Below are 19,653 nucleotides of genomic sequence, written 5' to 3' on the forward strand. Positions count from 1 at the left end.
TAATAGGTATAAGTACAGGACAGGTGCAGGAGAGTAAATTTGATGTTTTCTCTTCTGGCTTCCACAATCAGTCTAACACATTTTTTTCTTTTTGTTTTAAAAGTCGTGAATACACTTTCGTAAAGTTTTATTTAATATTTGAGCAAATGTTAATACAAAAAGATTTGTGGTTCTCTCCCATTCACTGCTCTCTATTATGAAGACTTCTGCTGCTAAGAAACCCAGAAGTGTGAAAAGGGCCTGTTTTAATAATAATAATAATAATAATAATAATAAAAATAATAATAACATTTACAATGTAATATATTCAAAATCAAATGTTTTTCCTGTTGATTTTTCATTACTTTTTTACTCCAGACTACTGTAGTCACATAATCTTTCAGAAATGTCTAATATGATTATCTGGTGTCAGACACAATTATTGTTATTATCTACAATGAAAACCATTATGGTACTAAGTATTTTGTTAGATTTTTCAGGATTCTTTCATTTTACACGCAACAGTTTTTTTATAAGATTGTAAATGTCATTATTGTCGCTTTTGATTTATTAGTTTTTTTGTATTCATTTGTTTTATAAAAAAATATTACTGAAAGAAAACTTTTGGTAATTTAAAGATAATAATAAATTAATACAATATTTTTATTATACAAAACATGTTTAATGATGTTATTAATCATATTTTACTCTCACCTTTTTCAACTTTCCATCAGTAAACTGTTTCAAAAGAAGATTGAGAGAATATTTGATCATGGTTATCAGAATCACGATTCCCCTGGTAATGCATCTACTCTGTACAGGTGAGACATTTGCATTATGCTGGATTGTAGCCTGTTAATATTATGAAAATAATATGATGTGTTTTTGTAGTTTAAACATGCACAATAAATATCATAAATATGGATCTCAAAGTGATAATGTGTTGTTGATGTGGTTCCTCCGCAGATGTGGACTTTGCCTTAAACTTCTAACCAAAGAAACAGAGAGAAAAATCCCTTGTGTTCCAAACAAGATCAACATAGATGCCAGAGGAAACATTGTATTCACTCACAGCAGGTTATATAAGACACTATTTCAATCACACGAACACGAATAATAAAGTCTTAGATTTAAGTGTTAGGCACACACACACATATGAGGATATATGTTAATAATTGTGCTTGTTTGTGTAGACATAAGGCCTGGGAGGTTCATGAGTATGTGAATTGTCTTTATGAAGAGTTAAAGTCATGGGTTCAGGTCTACTGGAGGATCTGGGGCACTATCAACTTCCTTACATGTTCACGCTGCAAACAGGTAAACAGATAGTCATTTTAGTACAATATGCATATGAACTGTAGTGTGAGAAAGTATTTACCCCTTACTGATTTCTTTTTGTGTTCTTTTTTTTTTTGCTGTTTGTCACACTTTAATGTTTCAGATCAACAAACAAGTTTAAATATTAGTCAAAGGTAACACAGGCTGTATTAACATTGTGCAGTTTTGAAATTAAGGTTTTTAATATTAAGAAAAAACAAAATACAAGACTGCATAGCTCATTAGTTCACTCAAAAATTTAAATTCTCTTATTGATTACGCTTATGTCATTTTAATCCTCAGACATTCATTCATCTTTAGAAAACAAATTAAGATATTTTAGATACAATCTGAGAGCTCTCTAACAGCATTCATTCATTTATTTTTCATTCATGTATTTTTCATACACTCTCACTTTCACACACATACACTATGGCCAATTTAGTTTATTCAATTCACCCATAGCGCATGTCTTTGGACTGTGGGGGAAACTGGAGCACTCAGAGGAATCTCATGCCAAAATGGGAAGAACACGCAAACTCCACACAGAAATGCCAACTGACACAGCCGGGACTCAAACTAGCAACCTTCTTGCTGTGAGGCGACAGTGCTAACCACAGAGCCACTGTCATCTCAATCCCCCCCCTCTAACCGCATATACAACAAAATATGTCCCAAGATGTTCAAAGCAAGGAATATTTATATTATACAAAGCTCCAGGAATAGCTTTGTGCACCAAAAAGGGAAAATATGATTTTGTTCAGGAATATTTTTTCTTCCATGTCAGATCAAAATGCTTGTTTACTACCGACAATATGCTGTAGACTGTAATGCCAATGACATGAAAAGAAATCCGACCTGAAAGAAAAAGAGAAGACATTTGAGAACAAATTTATATTAACTTTTTTTGGTGCACAAAAGTGTTCTTGGAGCTTTGTATGATTACAGTTCAGCCACAGATATCACGTGGAATGTTTTGGACATTGTTATCCTATGGAGGATAACAGAGCTCTCAAATTTAATCTAAAATATCTTAAATTGTGTTCCTATAATGTATGATGTTGCAGGAGATTGGAACGACATGAGGATGAGTAATTTACAACAGAATTTGCATGTGTGGGTGAAGTAATCCTTTAATGTTTCCTAATTTTACTTTTGATAATAGGTTTGCATTCATCCAAGTTTAAACGCTTAAATTTAGCTCATGATATACATTACAGCATCACCTCTGTTTATCACAGTGTCTGAAATGGTTCATTCAAGGGTCTGGTTTCCCTAAACCCCTCCTTTCTTAAAGCATACTGTGATCAGATTGGCCAGATGAACCAATGTGTTGTGATTGGACAACTTGCAGCTTGTTTTTAAAGGTCCCACGAAGTGCTTTAAAATGTGCATCTTAATTTGATTTTTGACATAATCTCAACTAAACCATAAAGAGAGGGTGGAACCTTCTCCCCTTTTAAGCCAATAGCGTTTTGTTTTATCACCGCTCTGCTAGTGAGAGTGATTGAGCTCAACCGCATCAAATGTGAAGCATCTTAAAGGGGGCATGTCAGACACTGCATTTGATTGGTCACGATTTCATGAGAAACTTAAGTATGAGGTGAGAGGAATAAAACTGTTGATCCATTTAGGAGAAAGTTCAAACTACATTCTAGAGATCTGCGCGGGACTAAATTTTGAATCCTGCTCCCGCCCGCATCCGCCAGGTTTTAGCCCCAACCCGACCGCTCCCGCTTACGTTCTGCATTCATTGTCCCACTGCTCGACCCGCTCCGTTTTCTACCCGCCGCGCCCGTTCCCGCTAATGGGCGGGGGGAGAACAAAACCGAATCGCGCACACACACACAGACAGCGACAAACATGCTAAACGCAGCATCACGCTGTCTCATTTACACACATACATACGCGTGCTCGCTCGCTCAGGAGTCGGGAGCGATATTGTTAGACCGCCCGTCTCCGTCCAAAAATACACCAGTTACCGACTGCTCCCGTACTTTATTCGGAAATTTATAGTATATAATGCAGACTTCTACTACAAGCTTTACATGTTTATATTAGTTTTATATCTCCTAAACATGAAGTTTTGGTGCACACACTCTTCCAGACCATAGTTGCAACTACATTGTCTGAGAGACAAAATGCACATTCATGAGCTGCCATTGAAGATCATTGGCTGACAATATCAAAATCTGTTACAGACCTACATAGATTTGTGCAGAAAGTAAGGTAACTTGTATAATGCAGTTCTTTATTTTGGAAGTACTTTGGAAAGCTCTTTGGAACTTTGCAGACTTAACATTTACAATCAGTTACACTTACATATTACATTAAAGTTAATATCCATAAAAATGTAATATGTGCATGTTCTATGGCCTTTGGCAGGCATTCTTGTGTACCGAATTGGGTCAGTGTAGGTATCACCCAGAGGCAGTTGTGTATCCTGGCATTGGAGCAGATCATAGATGGCACGGCCTTGGTGTTTATCCTTGCTGCAACCAGAAAGTCCTACGATTTGATCCCTCTTTCATGCCCAAGGTTTGTGTTATTGCTAGAATTTGTCTTTGTGAACTCGTTTGACCTTTAAACCCATCCCACCATGTGTGAATGTCTGTTTTCCTTGTCGCAGGGCTGTAAAATAAGAGACCACATTGTGAGTGCGGCAGATGGTGGTGACTGTAGCGATCACAATGTAAACTCAACCCAGACCAGAATACTCAATGACCTGCTGCTGCACAGAGACGCTGTGTGTGTGGCCGAGAGGTTAGATTATAGCAAAAAAAAATTGTATAAATGATTGGCTTTCTGTTTTATGCATTATTTAAACGGTCTGGTCATTTGTCTAGTCTTTTGATGGTTTTATGCCATTATCTATTTTGTTTTGCTGTAGCTCTGAGGATCTTTCTGTAGGCAGTGAAAATGTGCCAGGATGTGATGTTATGCTTGAGCCAGGGGTGCTTACAGCTCACAGACCCAAGGAAACCACAGCTGTGAGTCTAACTTTTTGTTGTAACTGTCAACAACACACAATCACACTCGGAATTGGGTCACCTGGAACACAACTTAAAAGAACCAAAAGACAAATATGAAGATTATAATTGTGGTCATAAATGTACATACACCTTGTAGACTCTCCAAAATGTTAACCATTTAGCAAAATTATTGTCAGTATTATTATTGTCAGGGGCGCGGCTAGGGGGTAAAAGTTATGACATTTCTAAGGCTCACACAGTTTTGGGGCCCCAAGAGATATTATTAGGAGCCCAAATGTCCTCCCCAACCTTCAAACTTGTCACTTTTGTCAGCGTCAACACCCACCCAAAATCCCCCTTCCCCTCCTAATTTGTCACTTTTGGCGGTGACACCCCCCACCACTTTTCAATTTCCACAGCCATATCACCCTCCAGCCCAAGACCGGTTACTCACTGAAGCTAAGCAGGTCTGAGCCTGGTCAGTACCTGGATGGGAGACAACATGGGAAAACTAGGTTGCTGTTGGAAGTGGTGTTAGTGAGACCAGTAGGGGGAGCTAATCCTGTGGTCTGCGTGAGTCCTAATGCCCTAGTAAAAGTGAAGGGGACACTACACTGTCAATGGGCGCCGTCTTTCGGATGACACGTTAAAACGAGGTCCTGTGGTCTCTGTGGTCATTAAAATCCCATGACACTTCTCGTAAAGAGAAGGGGTGTGAACCTGGTGTCCTGGTTAAAGTCCCTCAATCGGCCCTTATGATCATGGCCTCCCAATCATCCCCTATCCACTGAATTGGCTCTATCATTGTCTCTCTACTCCACCATTAGCTGATGTGTGCACTGGCACCGCTGTCCTGTGGATGCTGCACACTGGTGGTGGTGTGGAGAGACCTCCCTCATGATTGTGAAGAGCTTTGGGTGTATGGCCATACACTATAAATGTGCTATATACAATACACAATACACACGACACCTACCCCCCACCACTTTTACTTTTGTCAGCAACCTAGCCTCCTCCCTTCAACTTTCGTCAACAGTCAGCGTCCACCGCTCTTCAATTTCATCCGTGACAACCCCCCCACTCCCATCCCCCACTTTTGTCAGTGACACCCCACCACCACTTTCCACTTTTGTCAGCAACCCTTCCCTCCCACTTTTTACTTTCGTCAGCGTCAACACCCACCGCTCGTCACTTTCATTCGCAACAACTGATTTAAATTGTGTTCTAAATTAAAGCAACAGCACGCGATAGAAGGAATATTTTCCATTTTAAAAGGAGTTATTATTAGGTGTACCTGTTAATTACGATCACCTCAGGTACACCGTATGTGCTTTATTTATGTTAAATACTAACAGTGTGAGTTTGAATGCCATTTTACATGACATTTATTGCCATATACTGAAAGCTGCAGCAGATAGTTTACCTTAGATCTTGAAAATAAAATAAACCATTTGAAATTGAACTTTAGAACTGTGAAATAATGCAAACCAACACATATCAGTGATTCAGCTTCTACATTTAATAATATTAATGAATTAATCATTAAAATTAATTAGATCATAAACCATTGTGCTGTACAATGTCCGTTATATTAAATAGATTTATAACTGAGAAAATTTGCATTTATACATTATTATATATAACATTTTATGCTGAGATATAAAGTCATTATTGTGAAATATAAGGACATAATTACCTTTTTTTGCATGTGTGTATTGACTTATTCTCAATCTAAATGTATTTGTCCAGTTTTGAATAATGAAAGCACTTTTCTTCCCTTCTGGTGCAGTTTTCGCTCTTAAAAAATTGGAGTCTTCAGCTGGTAAGAACCGAGCGTTGATGCAACTTCCTACACACCTATAATAAAATCACACATCTCACCCATATTTCTTCTTGTGCAGCGCCAGCAGTCTCTGCTGTCTGAAGATGAGGAGTACACTACAGGGTCAGAGGTCACCGAGGATGAGGTTGGGGATGAAGAAGACACATCAAAAAAACAAGGCAAGCTAAAAAATCTTACATTATTAAAAAAAATCAATACATGCTCTTTAATAGGCAGTACCTAATTATGGCCAAGGAGTGGCAGTCATGTTCAATTTCAAGGACACTGCTGATTTTTATATGACTTTGTGTACATAGCTGCAAAGAAAGCAAGAAAATCTGGCAAACCTTTGAAAAGACAAGTGTCTTCTCCCAATTTTCACCGCAAGGAGAAATCTGGTGAAAAGGTGAGTGCAGTTAATTTTTTCCATGAGAGTGACTTTCTCAAAATTATTAGTGCTGGATTTTTTTAAACCATGAAAATAAGAATTGAAAGAAGAACTGCTTAAGAATGAAAAAGATATGTGTAATTTTTCTCTTTTTTTCATATATCCTGTAATTTTAAAGGCACCATCTCGAGATACAACCCCATTCACGTGAGTAACTCCAAAAACCTACTGTTTCTATATAGAGATGTCCGATTAGGTTTTTTTTGCCCTCGAGTCTGAGTCAGAGTCATTTGATTTTGAGTATCTACCGATACCGAAACCCAATCTGATACTTCTATAATATATTTAAAAAAATAAAGAAGAACGAAGAAACGGATCCAGGTCGTTCTGTGTTTTTTATTTATTTATTATTTTACCATTCAACAAATCTGTTAACTAACAGAAAACTTCTGTGAGGTAGCTTGAACAATCAAGTAATAAATAACATTAATTCTTCCTGTTTGGACTTCAGTGTAACAGTAATCTAAAATAAAACAAATAGCACCTCAACTAAAAATACCCAGCAGGCAATCCCAAGTTTTTATATCTCAAAGTTTGCTATGGCAAGGTTGTCGTCGTCAACTTTATAATACCTTGAGACCACAGACATATTCTCGCTTTGCGCTGTTTGATTGGGCCCGATTTCCGATCACGTGATCGGATCTGGACATCTCTATTTCTATAGGACTGATCTTATTATTTATTTAATTTTCTATTTAAAGGAATAGTTCACCCAAAACTAACAATTCTGTCATCATTTTGATCCAAACCTGTTTGACTTTCTGTCTTCTGTTGAATTTTAATTTTAGCATGAACTATCCATTAAAGCACATTGTTGTAGCACATGATTAAAAAGGAATTTCTAAATAAGGGCATAAATAAATAAAAAACTGATCCTCAAACAAGGAAAATATTCAAACTATCATTTGGGGTATAACATTCTGTAAAATTGCAATATAAAATTGCAGATGCATTATGACAAGTTGACAGTGTAAGAAATGAAATGACCAGAAATACATTTGCAGTTGTGAGAAAATCAAGCCAGTCACAATGTGTGATTTACATTGGGCTCTTTCTCTCTTTGGCTCTCAGCGTCAGCATCCAGAAGAATAAGTGGGATAGCAATCGCTCCATGAGGTACAATCAGGATGCACAGAGGGAGGAGGGTAGGAGCCTTTTTCAAATTTTCTGACTGTAACAAAGATCCTCACAATTGCACAGTGTGAGAGCGAGTCTTATACTAACAAGCCTTTTTTGTAAAACCACTTAAACCCCAGAAAATCTCATCAGAGAAAGTAAAATCCATCAGCAAGTGCATCTGCCAGCTCTTTAGAAGAATAGGTCACTTATGTTTTTGTTTTATAAACACTTTTGTATTCAAAATAGGATTAAGCCTGTGGAGATTTAAAATGGTAATTAATCAGTAGTATTAGGTATTTTTTGGCACTAAAGACTTCGTGTAGCTCACGTAGATTTGAAATGATCTTGACGGATGTCTTTTTGTTCAAACTCACTGTAGATCAGAGGAGAATGGAGGAGATTATAGCCAATCTCACTAAAATGCGCTTTGGTGACCAGGAGCAGACAAAGTTTAAAGACACAAAAGAGGTACTAAACATCTTCATTTTTAAGCAAAAGCATACCTACCTGACTAAAGTCTTGTCGTCGATCCCAGTTGTAAGAGCAACAAATAAGAACTTGACTTCTATTTGATCATTTGGAAAAGTGGCAGAGGGTGGACTTTTCCGATGAATCATATTGAACTGCTTTCCAAGCATCACAAATACTGCAGAAGACCTATTAGGACGCTTATGGACTCAAGATTCTCACAGAAATCATTCAAGTTTGGTGAAAGAAAAATCATTGTTTGGGGTTACATTTAGTATGGGGGCATGCGAGAGATCTTCAGAATTGATGTCAACATAAACAGCCTGAGGTATCAGGATGTTTGTGCTGCCCATTACATTACATAACACTCCTGAAAGCAAAGAAGGTCAAGGTGCTCCAGAATTGGCCAGCCTAGTCACCAGATATGAACATTATTAAGCATGTCTGGGGTAAGATGAAGAAGGCATTGAAGATGAATCCAAAGAATCACCATAAACTCTGGGAGTCCTGCAAAAACGCTTTCTTTGCCATTCAAGATGACTTATTAAGGTATTTGAGTCATTGCAGAGATGTATAGATGCAGCTCATGGGAGTCATACACAATATTAATTATTTTTCCACTGCAGCATGACTTTATATTGTATACTGTACATTATTTGTCTTAAGTGACAAGACTTTTGTCTAAGCAAAGTCAGGCCTTACTGTACTAATTAAATTATTAAAAATCAAGGCATGATCATATTATATTTTAGTAAAATAAGCGTAATCTAGAGGTCTTTGCCTTTCATTTAAGCCATTTCTGATACTAAATAATTAACTAGAAGTCAAGTTATTATTTTTTGTTCCTAAAACTTGGATAGGCGACAAGACTTTTGTCAGGTAGTGTACTTCATTTTTGCAAACACATTGACTTTTCAGTTCATCTGCATTTAACTATTCAAAATGCCAAATATTTTGATCTTCTGCACTTTTCGCTACCAAATGTATGCGCAATGAAAATAGTTGTGTTGAGTTAGTTATCTTTAATTTCCCTAACTCATGTACTCATCAAAATGGACATCTATTGTGCCATTATTAGTAGTTTATTGTTGTTTTTTTGTTCCATCACTTTTCTGACGGTGGGACAACAACCCAGTTCAGTATTTATAGGTTGTAGATATACTTAAAACATGTATTCATACCACAGTCTTGACTAGGCCTGTGACAATAATCAATATCATTTAACGCAATATATTTGGGTGCAATATATCGTACAACAAAAATAGATATCATGACAGGCCTAATCTTGGCCAGGTATAGTTGAACTGAGGTGATAAACATTCATCCAGCAAGAAATTTCTGTCAGACATGCTGAAATTCGAGCAGTGTTTCATTTTATTATTGTCTGATCATCCAACTGGACTGAGAGGTGTGAGAGTTGTGTCATTAGCATAGCAGTGGTAGGAAAAGCCATGTTCCTGAATGACAGATCCAAGGGATGCCATGTAGAAAGAGAAGATGAGAGGTCCAAAAACCAAGCCCTGAGGCACCCCGCTAACTAGATATTATATTTTAGACAGTTCACCCCTACACTCTGAATGACCTACCTGAGGAGTAAGATCTGAACCACTGGAGGTCCTGTGATGCCCATCGTCAAGTTTGTTGTCAAGGAGAATTTGGTGATTGACATACTCAAATATAGTGGACAAATCCAACAAGATTAACAACTGAGATCATGGCAGTTTCTGTAGCTTCCGCTTTTGAAGCCAGACTGATGATCAAATTTGTGTCCCACTAACTGTACACCGGGCGTCATGGTAGTGCAGTGGGTAGGACTATCGCCTGACAACAAGAAGGTCGCTGGCTGGTTCGAGTCACGGCTGGATCTGTGTGGAGTTTGCATGTTCTCCCTGTGTTCACATGGGTTCCTCCAGGTGCTCCGGTTTCCCCCACAGTCCAAAGACATGCGCTATAGGTGAATTGAGTAAACTAAATTGGTCGGAGTGTATGTGTGTAAATGTAAGAGTTTATGTGTGTTTCCCAGTGTTGGGTTGCAGCTGGAAGGGTGTCCGCTGTGTCAAACATATGCTAAATCAGTTGGCGGTTCATTCTGCTGTGGGGACTCCTGATGAATAAAGGGACTAAGCCGAAATGAAAATGAATGAATGAATGAATGATAACTGTGAACACCAACACTCACTTGCACATAAAAGAGAAATATACTGTACCTTAGGGTTTAGATAAACTTGCTAAAGCATCTGTAAGACTCTCTGTATGTATTTCAATTATACCACAATATTTCAGCACTGTGCTCTAGTATTTTGCACCCATGTGTGTTTGTGTGGTTTCAGCCTGCAGGAGGCCTCTACTCAAGACTTGAGGCCCAGTTTAAGGCCTCCTCACAGTCCAGCGCAAGACAAAGCAGCTCAGAGAAAACTCTAAGGTACTGCATTCACCTCCAACTGAAGTAAAGACACTGCACAGACAAGCAACAAGTAAAAGCATTTCAGATTATGATTCATAATGGTAATAATAAGATTTGGAGGGATTAGGAACGTGTTTGTGCACTAACTAAACTGGGATGTCTGATCTCGTCATGCAGGCTTAAAAGGATAAATAATAAACTCATGCTGTTTTCATTTTTGCTTGACATTTTTGGTGTATGTTAATGTTTTAGGATCATTAGAAATGCAGTAAAGGGCTCCTATGATGAAAATTATCTTTTGGACAGAACTGTGTGTAGGTATAATGTGTCCACTGTCATATTAGAGTGATATAAACCCAGCAAGTCTCTTTTTTTTTTTAATTTCCTGACGTTAAAATAGGACCTAAATCCCAGGTGTTTTGAGGCCCCCGCAATGTGATTTAGGACTGTGGTTTTCCCCGCCCATTTTTGACTAATGAGCTGTATTTCAGCTTCATCCGAGTCTGTGTCTGTCACTGTGCTGTTTATCTGACTTAACGCAAGATAAGAAGCAGACACGCACGGGAGTGGTGGGCAGGGAGAAAGAGCTAATTTGCATTTAAAGCAGCTACAGTGTATTTAGACACCAAAATGGGGAGATTCTGGAGGCTATAATTATTGATCTGATGGGTATTTTGAGCTGAAACTTTACATACACATCCTGTAGACACCAAAGCCTTGTGTTACATATTGTAAATGGGGTCAAATAGGTTGCTTTTAATAAAATTGAAAATGTTCACTTTTCTTTTTCTTTGTTGTTCAACAATGAACAAATATCCTCATTTATATTCCACTATTTAATCCCATGTAATAACAAGAAGTGCATTATTTGTTAATTATAGTTTAAATTAACAAATAATGTTTTTTTTTTCATTAAAAAAAACGGTTAGCATAATAATACATAAAAATAGCTTTTGTTTAATCATTTTGGGAATTTTGTTTATTTAAAAAAACAAATTAAATATTTATTAAATTTAGGGCAATTTATTATATTTTGATAATTTTTTGTACTCAGATGTGTTAACATTTTCTCATAGTATACCATACACTTGCTAAAATGACTATTTTAAGTAACTAAGTACACTGTTGGCATACTATTGCTTTACTTTTTATTCAATGCACCTGTTTGTGGCTTAAATTAAAACTTTTTTTCTGGCTCCTTTTCTCTCCGTTCCATTTTTAACTAGCTCTTTGGTCTATTTTTAGAGCAAAGACACGCTCGGGGCCGTCAAGACCGACTTAGACAAAAGACTGAGCTAAGTGGATGAGTTTTTGAAAAGGAGGAGGTAAAAGAGCTTGCTGCTGTTTGACGAAGCAGAAGAAAGCATCACTTTCTCTCCGCCATCCTCTTCTCCACTCCTCCTCACCTCCCTCCTGACACAGCAGAAAGAGCATTAATCTTTTCCATTACAATCCCTGGAGAAGAATGGTTCACTGGTGTGGTCGCTGATGTCATAATTGTAGCTGCAGAACAAAAACAATGGACCTAATAAAACCCTCGGTTGCACTGTAAACAGTAAAGGCTTTTGGCTGCTATTGAATTGAATGCATCTACTGAAAACAATCTTTATTTAGCAAAGTTTGCTTCATCTCATCCCATGTCTAGCTCAGGATTCATCCCAGCCGTGGTGTTGTTGTGGTGTCCCTGCTTCATTCTAGCCAACTCAGGTGACCAGACAAAGCTCATCTCTGTGGTTCTGACCCTGCACTTTAAGCCGTCTTAATGCAATGACTCAAACCTGTATAATACGCAAAGAAGCTACTGGGTTACGAGTGACGCTGACGACTAATTCCTGTGTGGTCCATCGTTTTGTTGCACTGGAACTAGAACTGTGCCATTTGGACCGATGTGATGTGGAGTAGACGCAGAATAAATAGAATAAATCATTTAAAAAAAGAACTGCGTGGGACTCTTACTTGTTTAGAATTGTTTGTAGTAAATGTTCTTATCAAATGAGTAAGGATAAAAGTTTTACTTGTACACTGATTCAGTGTTCATACGTCCTTTATGAACATAAGTTCATACGTCCTTTATGAATTAACCTTGGTTTTATTGGTAAGTTTGGTTTTTTGTATATTGATGACTAGAGTTTATTACAAATAACATGGTTATATTATGGTTGGTATCACAAAAAGATGTTGTTAAAAAGTCTTTAAATTAAAACAGATTAGGTTTGACTATTGCATTGTCATTTTTAAGAGATAGTTTGTCCAAAAATTTACATTTTCTGTAAATTTACTCACCGTCAGGCCATTCAAGATGTACAGGGTTTTATTTAATATGACGGTAAAGAAGAATATTTTAGCTGAAGCTGTCGTCCTCTGGTATTCATGTAATGGTGGTCAGTGCATGCCATCACTTTGAGATTCAAAATAACATATATGTAACAAATCATAAATGAAATGTAAATGAAAAATAAATTAAGCAAATAAAATGCAAATCCTTAAAAAACACAAAGGGAAAGTTAAGTTATGAGAAATAAAAAGAAATTTTGCAAGCAAAACTAAAGAACTGAAAATAAAAATGAGCAGCGCAAAAAAATGAAAATATTTGCAACATATAAAAAAGGGCAACATGGTGGAGCAGTAGGTAGCACTATCGCCTCACAACAAGAAGGTTGCTGGTTCAAGCCTTGGTTGGGTCAGTTGGCATTTCTGTTTGGAGTTTGTTCTAGCCGTGATGGCGTGGGTTTCCTCTGGGTGCTCTGGTTTCCCCCATAGTTTAAATACATGTGGTAAAGGTGAATTGATATGGCCTATAAGTGTGTGTGTGGGTGCTTCCCAGTGTTGGGTTGCGGCTGGAAGGGCATCCGCTGCGTAAAACATGAGCTAGAAGTTGGCGGTTCATTCCGCTGTGGCGACCCCTGATTAATAAAGGGGCTAAGCTGAAAAGAAAATGAATGAATGAATGAATGAATGAATGAATGACATTGCATCTGGAAAGTATTCATAGTGCTTCACTTTTTCCGCATTTTTTTATGTTACAGCCTTATTCCAAAATGAATTTAATTTATTTATTTCCTCAAAATTTTACATACAATACACCAAAATGACAATGTGAAAGAAGCCAATTTATTAAAAATAAAAAACCTAAAAAATCACATGTACATAAGTATTCACAGCCTTTGCTGTAAAGCTCTAAATTGAGCTCAGGTACATTCTGGTTCCACTGATCATTCTTGAGACGTTTCAGCAGCTTAATTAAAGTCCACCTGTGGTAAATGCAGTTGATTGGACATAATTTGAAAAGGCATACACCTGTCTATATAAGGTCCCAGGGTTGAAAGTGCATGTCAAAGCACAAACCAAGCATGAAGACAAAGGAATTGTCTGTAGACCTCCGAGACAAGAATGTCTCGAGGCACAAGGCAGGGGAAAGTTACAGAAATTTTTTTTGCTACTCTGAAAGTTCCAATGAGCACCGCTCATCACCAGGCTAATACCATCCCTACAGTGAAACATGGTGTTGGCAGCATCATGCTGTGGGGATGCTTTCCAGCAGCAGGAACTGGAAGACTAGTCAGGATAGAGGGAAAGATGAATGCAGCAATGTACAGAGACATCCTGAATAAAATCCTGCTTCAGAGTGCTCTTTACCTCAGACTGGGGCGATGATTCATCTTCAATGACCCAAAGCACAACACCAAAATATCAATGGAGTGGCTTCACAACAACTCGTTGAATGTACTTGTGTGGCCCAGCCAGAGCCCAGACCTAAATCCTATTGAACATCTGAAAATTGCTGTACACTCACTGTCACTTCCCATCCAACCTGATAGAGCTTGAGAGGTTCTGCAGAGAAGAATGGGCAAAAATTCCCAAAGACAGGTGTGACAAGCATGTGGCATCCTTTTCAAAAAGAATTGAGGCTGTAATTGCTACCAAAGCTGCATCAACAAAGTATTGAGCAAAGGCTGTGAATACTTATGTGCATGTGATTTTTCCGTTTTTTTATTTTTAATAATTTTTCAAAATAATTTTTTTTTCACATGGTCATTATGGGGTATTATGTGTAGAATTTTGAGGAAATAAATTCAATATTGTAATCCATTTTGGTTTAAGGCTGTAACATAAAAATGTGGGAAAAAGTGAAGCGCTATGAATACTTTCTGGATGGACCATATGTATATGTGTGTGTGTATATATATATTATTATTTTTTATTTTTATTTTTTCAGTCAATTGTGAGTTTGCGATATTGTTTGCATTTCATACTTGCACATTTTACTGTCTGACACTGATTTGATGAGGGGCGGGGGGATGTGTCAAATGAAATGTGGCATGAACCCATAGACATTATAACAGAAAGCTTATACTTAAACAAAAATACACTTAAATGCATTATAAAGGCATTTTTAAACATTTTTTGCTTAATACTTTTTTTCATTTGCAAAACTATCTCATGATCACTGTATATCTCATGATATTATTGAAGCAGATTTTCAACATGACTGTTATCATCATAACTTCAGAAAGGGAAGTAGAAGTGTGTGTGCGCGTGTGTGCGCGCGTGTGTGCGCGTGTGTGTGTGGGTGTGTAAAGGTGAAAGAGTTGTTTTTGGTGGCAGTTGATGGAGTTTGATTGAGCTCAGACAGGTTGGGTTACAGTACTTGGCCTCCTGCCAACCAGAATCACAAATGATCATGTGTTAATTCCCTCTCTGCTGGTGGGAACCAGATCCATCACAACCCCCCAGTATTCAATGCGACATATCTCTCTCTTTCCAGGAGCCCTGTGTATCTCTCTTACTCTGAAGAGTTGACAGGTCTGAGGAAGCAGAACAGGCGGTGCATCAGTGTTTTCATTTTATTTCTCATTTTACGTTCCTGTTTTGTTTCCAGTAGTCATTCAGATGTTGTAGTGTTTCTTTTTTTGTATGACCTCTGCTCACCCAGGCTGCATGTACTTGTTTAAAAATACTGTGAAATATTAGAATTTTGATATAACTCACCACCTTATAAACTATTTTAAAATAGAATTTTATTTTTGCCAAACACTTTACTTAGTCCTTTAGATATCATTCTAATATTAAGATTTGAGGTGACGTGGTGGCGCAGTAGGTAGTGCTGTCGCCTCACAGCAAGAAGGTCGCTGGCTCAAGCCTCGGCTGGTTCAGTTGGCATTTCTGTGTGGAGTTTGCATGTTCTCCCTGAGTTCGCATGGGTTTATCCTTCGGATGCTCCGGTTTCCCCCACAGTCCAAAGTTAAATTTCGGTATTTTATGAGTGTGTGTGGATGTTTCCCAAAGATGGGTTGCAGCTGGAAGGGCATCCGCTGCGTAAAACATATGCTGGATAAGTAGGCAGTTCACTCCGCAGTGCTGACCCCAGATTAATAAAAAGACTAACCCGAAAAAGAAAATGAATGAATGAATGTTATGATTTGGTCATTATGTTGTAAAGTCATGATGATTAGCCCGTCTGTTTGATTTTCCCACAATTTCTGTTTAACAGAGAGAAGATTTTTCCAACACATTTCTAAACATAATAGTTTTAATAACTCATTTCTAATAACTGATTTATTTTTACTTGCCATGATGACAGTAAATATATTAGTAGATATTCTTTCATGCTTTTAATATTAATATCATTTTTGAATGTTCATTTTTATTTATTAATCATGCAAATCGAAAAAAATAAGGATTTTTGTCGCAAAACATATGTTTATGTACATAAGAGTGTATAGTTAAACATAGAGTTGAAGTCAGAATTATTAGCCACCCTGGATTATTAGTTTTCCTTGTTTATTTTTCAACACGTTTATAAACATAATAGTTTTAATAACTCATCTCGTGTTATTTTATCTTTGCCATGATGACAGTGCAAAATGTTTTACTAGATATTTTTCAAGACGCTTCTATCAGCTTAAAGTGACATTTAAAGGCTTAACTAGGTTAATTAGGTTAACTAGGCAGGTTAGGGTAATAAGGCAAGTTGTATATTGTATAATGATGGTTTGTTCTGTAGACTAAAAAATATATCTTAAAGAGGCTAATAATATTGTCCTTAAAATGGTTTTAAAAAAATAAATAAAACAAATACGACTTTCTCCAGAATACTGTGAAAATGTCCTAGCTCAACCAATTTTATCTAATTATTTCACAGTTATTTTGAACTGGTAGTCAATGAACTTGAGGAAAAAGTATATTTTTATAGTGTCAGCAACTTTTAATAAACCCTTGTTTGAGAATGTTTGAAGGATCATGCTTAAACTTTTCTTTCTTTAATAATATCGGTAAATATAGATTTTTCTTTTGTACTCAGATAAAATATAACAGTATGATCATATCATAATGCTTATTGGCATAGTTTATTGATATTCTGAAACCAGATTCCTATGGTTGCATGTAAATTCTTCATGAACTGTTATCTCTATTGGAAAAAGTCTGTGGTAAAACCTACATCTGACAGGAATCCAGTGGAAAAAAAAAACAGAAAGAGCATGGATTGAGCAGAGCCAGGCTAAAGGTGGTGGACAGTCTCTCAGTGCTCGGCCAAAGGTCACATCCTAATCATTCAATGCTCTTTTGTCTATTGTTACTTGTGGCAAATGTTGTGTTGGCATTAGCGCTGTGCTTTTGTTTTGAATGGCACGGGTTTGTTATTTCAAGTCTGCCAGTATAGGCTACTGCAACCATTTTGGGTTAAGGTATATTATTTCTGACACTATTTACATCCACCTGTTCACATATATGCGCAACAAATACATTCGGTTTCTTTAAAGCTAAGTTTCATAACTAATAACTACTTGTTGAAATCGTAAACATTCCGTCGACGGAATGAAGCACTGATGAAAACAAGTCATGGCTTCTGTTTTTGTTGTATTATGGCCACTAGACGGAGCTGTTTATACCTGAACATGTTCCTCACGAAGCCAAACTTCCAGTGCAGCAAAAGGCCTCGTTCATTGTCTGTGTCTGTGTTGTTGTCATGAAGTTCACCTCTCAAGAAGGACAGGGCTATTTATAGTGACCGCCATTAGAAATACACTGCTTCAAATAACCAGGCAAGAACAAATAACGGATCATGCATTAGTATGCAGTCCACAAGTTAAATAGTAAATAATAATAATGTAAATTATTTCATTCCTTTATGAAAACATGCCTCAAATTACATATCTAAAGCTTTGTGACTCTGATTTTGTTGTCAAATTATTTGTATTTATTTTTCACAATACATTTGCCTTTATTGACCACCTGCATTATCTTAGTATTGTTGATATTTTTTTAAATTGTAGATTGATTTCAGCTTTCAAGTTCACACATAAAAAATCATCTAAAAAATCTAGTTTTTAGTACATTGGGTTAAACTAAATAAACATAAACATTTCCTTTGCCAGAAAATGAAATAAATTACATCCAGTAAATTTTCTTTTCGGTTTAGTCCCTTTATTAATCAGGGGTCAACACAGCGGAATGAACCACCAATTTATCCAGCATATGTTTTACACAGAGAATACCCTTCCAGCTGCAACCCAACACTAGGAAACAAACACCCATACACACTCATTCACAAACACATACATACAGTATGACCAATTTAGCTTATTTATATTCATCTATAACCAGAGGCTGATTTAACCAATAGGCAAGGTAAGCGGCCGCTTAGGGCCTAAGGACATCTGGGGGCCCACAATAAATATCTAGAACTATAAATTACACCTATAAGCTATATATAACTATATATTCATAATTGTCTATCATATTTTGTATAATGAGAATCAAACAAATACATTTTACATAATTAAATATTATTTATTATACAATAAAATATATTATGAAAACTTAATGTTACTTAATATTAATAAAAAATATCCACCACATGAAGCAGTCCTACTGTCAAATTTAAAAAAAATATATATATATATATATAGTGTTATTTTTAGTTGTAAATTCATTTTGAGACATCTGATTATTTAAAATGTTAAGTTAATGTGAAGAAAAAAGATTAAGTGATATAAAAAACAGCTGAATTAATTACAATTTAATAAAAGTAGAAAGGGGCATTTCAGGAATTGAGACCCTATGGCTGGAGTTGCTTAGGACATCTAAAATCACTAAATCCACCCCTGGCTATACCGCATATCTTTGGACTGTGGGGGAAACCGGAGCACCCGGAGGAAACCCACGTGAACACGGGAAGAACATGCAAACTCCACAAATGCCAACTAACCCAGTCTGGTCTCGAACCAGTGACCTTCTTGCTGTGAGGCGACATTGCTAACCACTCAGCCACCCTGTCACCCTATAATACATTTAGTTTTTGATATTTTATTAAGAGGAAGTACACTCAAAAAACAAAAACTTGCTATGTCATTTATCCTCCCTCACATTTTTAAAAAGCATTTATGAGCTTCTTTCTCCTGATGAAAACAAGATATTTGTAAACATGCTGGTTGCTGCCCGGCACCCATCAAACTCCTTAATAGGAAAAAAGATTCCTGTTAAAGTAAATGGGGACCAGCAACCAGCATTTTTCAAAATATCTTCTTTGGTGTAGAAGGAAGAAAATCAAATAGGTTTTGAACAAGGGAAGGGTGAGTAAATGATTTCTATTTTATTTCAAGTAACTACACTGTAAAAAATAAACATGATCAATTTGTCATAATAGTGTTTTTTTTTAGTTCATTATAACTTATTAAACTAAGTTATTCAAGTTCCAACTTAATTGTGTAAGTTGCACAAGCTGTTTTAAGTCAGTTCAACAAAACAAGTTTAATGAACTCATAAGGTTAATTTCATTTAGCTTAAAAATTTAAGACGACCAGGATTTTTACAGTCTAGTTTTATTGTTTGTCTATAGTGACCAATTTGCTAAACAACAATTTAAAAAAAATGTAATCAATAAATAAGGTAATATTAACAGTTTATTAGACAGTACATAAACACCACAAGTATGACAACTGTCAAACAGGGGAGGAGCAGGTGATGTCATTATAATGCATGTAAATGGACTAGTAGGACCGGTGGGAACGGGCTCAATCCAGCCCAATCCAAACAGAGCAGCCCATTTCATTCACATGTATGTGCCACAGTGCACGTGTAGCCCTCCTAAGCTCACTTCGGCAGGACGACCTCTTTCACTCGC

The 19,653-nt window shown here is 36.7% G+C and overlaps 1 protein-coding gene across 10 annotated transcripts in view; it reads left to right on the forward strand.

Moving 5' to 3' along the window:
* sanbr (SANT and BTB domain regulator of CSR) overlaps positions 1 to 12,465 on the forward strand; it is a 23,357-nt gene extending 10,892 nt beyond the window's left edge. For 3 of the 10 annotated variants that reach the window (XM_087290487.1, XM_087290485.1, XM_087290488.1), the window contains 14 exons: positions 714 to 800; positions 946 to 1,056; positions 1,173 to 1,296; positions 3,682 to 3,834; positions 3,926 to 4,059; positions 4,187 to 4,286; positions 6,058 to 6,090; positions 6,170 to 6,269; positions 6,408 to 6,496; positions 6,657 to 6,685; positions 7,610 to 7,683; positions 8,037 to 8,125; positions 10,456 to 10,547; positions 11,775 to 12,465. In XM_087290487.1, the coding sequence (XP_087146613.1) occupies positions 714 to 800; positions 946 to 1,056; positions 1,173 to 1,296; positions 3,682 to 3,834; positions 3,926 to 4,059; positions 4,187 to 4,286; positions 6,058 to 6,090; positions 6,170 to 6,269; positions 6,408 to 6,496; positions 6,657 to 6,685; positions 7,610 to 7,683; positions 8,037 to 8,125; positions 10,456 to 10,547; positions 11,775 to 11,811 (1,252 nt within the window). In that variant the 3' untranslated portion in view covers positions 11,812 to 12,465. Of the gene's footprint in view, positions 1 to 713; positions 801 to 945; positions 1,057 to 1,172; positions 1,297 to 1,420; positions 1,452 to 3,681; positions 3,835 to 3,925; positions 4,060 to 4,186; positions 4,287 to 6,057; positions 6,091 to 6,169; positions 6,270 to 6,407; positions 6,497 to 6,656; positions 6,686 to 7,609; positions 7,684 to 8,036; positions 8,126 to 10,455; positions 10,548 to 11,774 lie in introns of all 10 variants that reach the window. The other 7 variants (XR_015513387.1, XR_015513391.1, XM_087290486.1 and 4 more) reach the window with 5 other exon arrangements.
* The last annotated feature ends 7,188 nt before the right edge of the window (positions 12,466 to 19,653 follow it).

Source organism: Danio rerio, chromosome 17, assembly GCF_052040795.2.
Source record: "Danio rerio strain M-AB ecotype USA chromosome 17, GRCz13ab, whole genome shotgun sequence".
NCBI lineage: Eukaryota > Metazoa > Chordata > Actinopteri > Cypriniformes > Danionidae > Danio > Danio rerio.